This window comes from Ornithodoros turicata, chromosome 1 (genome assembly GCF_037126465.1).
Source record: "Ornithodoros turicata isolate Travis chromosome 1, ASM3712646v1, whole genome shotgun sequence".
NCBI classification, from domain to species: Eukaryota; Metazoa; Arthropoda; class Arachnida; order Ixodida; family Argasidae; genus Ornithodoros; species Ornithodoros turicata.
Window position 1 is genome coordinate 6,220,821 of NC_088201.1, and position 5,115 is coordinate 6,225,935.

At 47.9% G+C, this 5,115-nt stretch overlaps 1 protein-coding gene across 1 annotated transcript; it reads right to left on the reverse strand.

Moving 5' to 3' along the window:
• Positions 1-1,266: 1,266 nt before the first annotated feature.
• LOC135377404 (eukaryotic peptide chain release factor subunit 1) lies at positions 1,267-3,992 on the reverse strand. The gene is made up of 4 exons (XM_064609782.1): positions 3,594-3,992; positions 3,340-3,515; positions 1,890-2,783; positions 1,267-1,484 (listed from the first exon to the last, which is right to left on the reverse strand). Exons 1-4 carry the CDS (start codon positions 3,692-3,694, stop codon positions 1,330-1,332), a joined length of 1,326 nt encoding a protein of 441 aa, XP_064465852.1. The 5' UTR covers positions 3,695-3,992; the 3' UTR covers positions 1,267-1,329.
• Between the last annotated feature and the right edge of the window lie 1,123 nt (positions 3,993-5,115).

The following is a 5,115-nucleotide window of genomic DNA, read 5'->3' on the forward strand; positions in this document are numbered from 1 at the left end:
TGAAATAGAACTATGGCCGTGGGAAGAGCTGAAAACTGCCAAACCGAGGGAATTATTTTGACGGCAGAACTCTCGCAGTTTATGTGCGTATCACGCAGTCCTTTCGATAGAAATCCGTAGAAACTTTTGCTGCCTGCCAAGATGTGATCACCCTTCCCAATATACATTGATGGACCTAAGGCCCCCTGCTTGCAAACTAACATTATTCCGCAAGAACTTGTATGACACCTCACAATGTAGGTTTAGAGACGCAGTTTCATGCTAGACAGATGGATCTTACCCAACTGCAGATTTGTAACAATGGATTTTGGGTGGCCAGCGAATTCCCTGCTGTAAGAATGTTTGTGTGGTTCTATAGTTGGCAAAAGTGCACATCCAGCCTTTGACACCTGCAAGCACACTCTTCATCGGCAGTGCTCTGCCAGAAGGCCAAAGAGCACAGAAAGAGAATGTTCACGAATGCATTTGATTATTTGTACAATATGGGTATTTGGAAGTGCTTTCGAAGTACTACCAAACATCCATGCTGTACATGTGTTGTTTCTGTGCATCATGGTAGTGTAGATAGCATGGCTGTCCAGCACTGATTGGGTGACTCGCTTTAGATCAACCACTTGGGATCCTATGCCAGGAGACGTTCTTAATATATTAGTGTCTAAAATTAGAAGCCTACTGTTGGGCAAAGCGGAACGTGGTCACTTTGACCCGTCGGCTGTGCCCAGCATAGGGAAATGAAAACCTCTCCATGCAAAGAGCAGCAGTAGCTACGGGTATTAAATGTAAGCAGTTGCGAAGAGAGCCACCCTTAACTTGCACTTGGCAAACGTATTTTATGTATACAAGGAAAGGTCCAATTCTCAAATGTACTTTGCTCGCATCAAAACCACTCCCTTCAAATCTTAGTTTTTCAGGGATAAAGAAAAAAAGCAGCACCGCTGCTAACAATTGTATTTGAATAAATGACGGGTAAAAAAAAAGCTTTTCTGTAGGCACACCCGGTGCATGTCCTTTCGTTATGTTTCAACAGACCGTCTTGCTAAGGAAGAAAAAGTTCTGGAAGCCGCACACGTGTGACAGTTGCCAGTTCCACGGCTACGGAAAAAAGAGGAACGCACAAGAGACCAGCCCAGCGTCGCAACCTCGGAACTTGGCAAAAAAGATCTGTCAAGAACTTCCCCCTGCAAAAGCTAACAGAGAAGAGGAGACCCGCGGGACTGCCCAGGGTTATCCGTACGTCGGCAGCGAGGAGGCACGCACAAACAGAGCTCGGGGTTGCCTGCAGATTTTAATGGCACCCTTTTTCCTGGCATGTGCGTTGCAAACGGTCTCTTACAGGTCGTCCAGGTCAAAGTCATCGACCAAGTCATTCACTTCGAGACTCTGGAAGTCCACTCTGTAGCGGAGGATGCCTCCTATACCACCGAAGCCCTTGACAAACTGCGATCCCTCCTGGGACTTGTCGGTGATTATCTCCAACGTGGCTCCTGTAAGAAAAAAGCAGTTTTACGTTACCGAAACCCGAGGAAAAGACTGCAGGAGCGTAACATGACAGACAACTTTCCTTGCCCCTGAATACGTTACAGCCGCATTCGTACGCAGACATGAATGTCTAGTGTACGTACAGCACCGTGCACACTTAACGGTAACACGACCTCCGTACAATCAGTGGGCCCAGTAGAAAGTGTGCAAGGGTTCCTGACAATGCGAGTTGCAAAGATGAAGGTCAGGTTTCGACTTACATGATAACTACTCGCATTGTGGCTAACCCTTGCGCACTTTCTACTGGGGCCACCGACTGTACGGAGGTCGTGTTACTGTTTAGTGTGCACAGTGCTGTACACATAAAAAAAAAAAAAAAAAGATTCCTGATCTTGTAACAGCGGACTCACCAAAGTTTTTGTAGTTGTTGGCGAGCCACTCCAGCAGCGCCATCGACTCCACCAGTTCCAACTCCACCCCGGTGTCGCGATCCATGAAGTGCGACTTGTCCTTCTCCTGCTCGGGCGTCAGGTGCAAGATGCGCTCCTCGTCCGTCGTGTGGTTCTTCAGCAGGTAGCGCACGATGTCCAGATTCTCCCAGGCGATCAAGATCTCGACCGCGCCCATCTCGAGCGCTCGCAGAGTGTCGTCCACCCCGAAGCAATACTTGCCCGTGTCTTGCGATATTTCGTCAAAGTAGCGGCCAATGAGCTTCTTCTCTTGGATGAACTTGACGTTGGAAAGCACTTCGGCCGACAGCTCGATGGCCTGGTTGAAGCCGTTTTCCCCGCCGTACGAAACGTCGACAAGCTTGAGCACCTTCACCTGCAGTCGAGGGTCGAACATGTCCGACTGGCTGAGCTCGGTCTTGAAGTCGGCGGACCCGGCCAGAATGAGCCCGGCGATGTTCGGCCGGTCGTTGGTGACGTACAACGTCGTGGCCACCTCCGCCACCTTCCGCACGTAGTTGTGCCGCTTCTCCATGCGCAGACGCGCAAAACGCAGCGCAGACTGCCCACCACGGCCGTGCTTCTTCGGCAGGTCTACCGTGAACTTGTGCAGCACCTCTCGCGTGTTTCCCTGCAGCGTTCCGAACAGGGCACCGTTGCCGTCCATGACGATGAACCCGAACTTATTGTCGTCTGCTAGCAACGCGGAGAGGGCTTCCGTGTGAAACTTGTTGTCGCATAGATACAGGGAAGTGTTGATTGGCTTGAACGGCTCGAAATCAATGTTTACTTTCTTTTCCTTGCCTTCTTCCGTCACAATGGTGCCGCAGTAGATAACTAGACCGTTCGGGGGTACTGCAAAGACACGCGGCGTGAATTAAACGCTCGTCGAGCGGTTAGCAGAGGGAAATTTGACAGTGATGGGAGTAGCAATGCAGTGTGGATTAGCTATGTGCACACATAACTAAAAAAAATAAAATAAAAAGACACCGAAATTTGCAGTGTTTTTGGTAGACATATCTATAGAACTTCTCCCATGTTGCCTGCTGGCATCCTTGGCCAAATTCGTACTGGCAACCTTGGAATCAATGAGCGGCACGTTGTGTACCACCGAGATCGGTACAAAGAAATCTGGCGGGCCTCTCGTGTTCGATTGCAAACGAAACAAATTACCAATCTAACAACCAACCACAACAGAAAGCAGATGATGAACTTAGGTGATTTTCCCCAGTAATGGTGCAGACGACAGTACAGGTTTTTCCATCATCTGCTTTCGATGGTAATTACCTCGACACACACTGCGAACAAGGTTATCTCGTGAGACATTTTACAGGAGCTTCACAGGCCCACCAAAATCAGTTTTATCGGCGATCTTCAAAAACCAAATGCACGTCAATTAGTTATCTTTTACCTTTCGTGTACAGCTTCAACCGGTGCTGTACTGACGTGATAGCCCCGAGCACCGATAGCCGGTTAACGCGGCTTTTGATGTTTGACGCGGTGCCAAACTCGTCCGCCAACATCTTCGACACTCGTGAAATCTGGTCCTTTGGTGGGATGATGAGCGAGATCATACTCGTCCCATTCCTGCGCAAAACAAAGCCCGGGTTCAAAGCACTTTGTCGAGGCCTATCATCTAGCCCTAACATATGCTCAGAAACTTACCCACGAGCTGCTTCCAGGCTCTTTATCAGCTTCTTAATTTTCCAGATTTCTACATTCCTATCAGCGTTCGACTCCTCCAGATTGTACCCTGCCGAGGCCATTGCGCCCCTAAATTGTTACAACAGTCCAACGTGTCCGCTCCTGTAGGGTGCCGTAGGCCTAAAATGTCTCCCCCGTCACACGTCAAGCTGTAGCACCGCACTTTAACACCACCAACGTCTTCGCGGCTCGGTTTTTCGGGAATGCAAACAGCTCACCGTGCTTAGTTGATTACATCAACTCGGGCTCTTCACACTTGCCGAACACTGAGGGTAAGAAGCGAAACGTGACTACAATCGCCCCCCATGTGGAACTTACGGCTCGACGACGTCATGTGTCCATGGTGTCCAGTACACGACAGACGTTGCCCGCTAAAAAGCCGACTTATTACTTAATCGAAAACAACCGTCAACTGTTTCTTTTGCGCTGCCCAAGTCAGCTTCAAAATACGACTAGAAAGCATCAAATTCCTCATTACAGAAGAGCTACACAAAGAAGGAGCGCAGTTATAATACTATATAGTGCGAGTCCCGATTCTTTATACCCGGTTTGATGCTAGCAGCTTTGACTATACGACTGTATATGGATACGATAAATATATCCTCGAATATCATAATGAACGCGAAACGCTGGAATTATGCAGCAGCGAGAATAGTTGTGCTTCTTTGAGCTGCGCGAAGTGTCCGCAGTGGCGCTACGGCACTTTGGTTTTGAAATCTGGCGCCAAGCGGAGGGAGTACTCCGATTGTTCCATCCTCGGTTATGAAAACAATAAAAAAAATAAAAAAAAAAAAAAAAAAAAACACGCTGGGGTTAGATTTCTGTCGTGTTTCTGTCCTGTACATGATAACGGCGTCGACCAGGATTCTAGTTGCGGTTTTGGGATGTTTAGTAGATCGGAAAGTGTTCACAATAACAGTTCCGAAAACATGGTAAGTTAATTGCCTTGCTCCTTCGAACGGCTGAAATCACGCTGCTGATCTTTCGTGTGACTACTTCCTCTATCGCATCGTTTTCTTAGGGTGCTGCCGATCTGGAACTCCTTATCATCAATAACAGGAACTTTCCCAGGATTTTCATCTGGGAGGAGTCCCTCCCCAAGCAGCACAATGTACTGAAAGTCAAGTGCAATAGGGGTGGACGGTATGTGTCTTATCAATGTTCTTTAGTTTCATCAGTCTGTTCAAGGCCTTCCACCTACCCGTCCACCCCTATTGCACTCGACTTTCAGTACATTTTGCTGCTTGGGTCATATCTGCTGCTTTTATGGCTTTTTTTTTTTACCTTTCCTGGTTGGAATTTGGGGGGCGGTGTGCTGGGAAAATCCCAGATCAACAGTACTGCTGATAAAAAAAAAAAAAAAAGAAAGGAAGAAGGAAAGCTGTGTGCAACTGTAAAAACTTTCGTTATGGCTTGTGTTCATAGTTGCAAAACTGAAACATAGGAAAAGAAAAGTACCTTTAGCATTGTGGGTGTACACCTG

Bases quoted from the DNA above. Each gene is read 5' to 3' on its own strand.
- LOC135377404 (XM_064609782.1), bottom strand. From the start codon at position 3,694: ATGGCCTCGGCAGGGTACAATCTGGAGGAGTCGAACGCTGATAGGAAT. The intron at 3,516-3,593 runs GTAAGTTTCTGA...TGTTTTGCGCAG, and splicing joins AGCCTGGAAGCAGCTCGTGG to GAATGGGACGAGTATGATCT. The intron at 2,784-3,339 runs GTAAAAGATAAC...GTGTCTTTGCAG, and splicing joins GTTGAAGCTGTACACGAAAG to TACCCCCGAACGGTCTAGTT.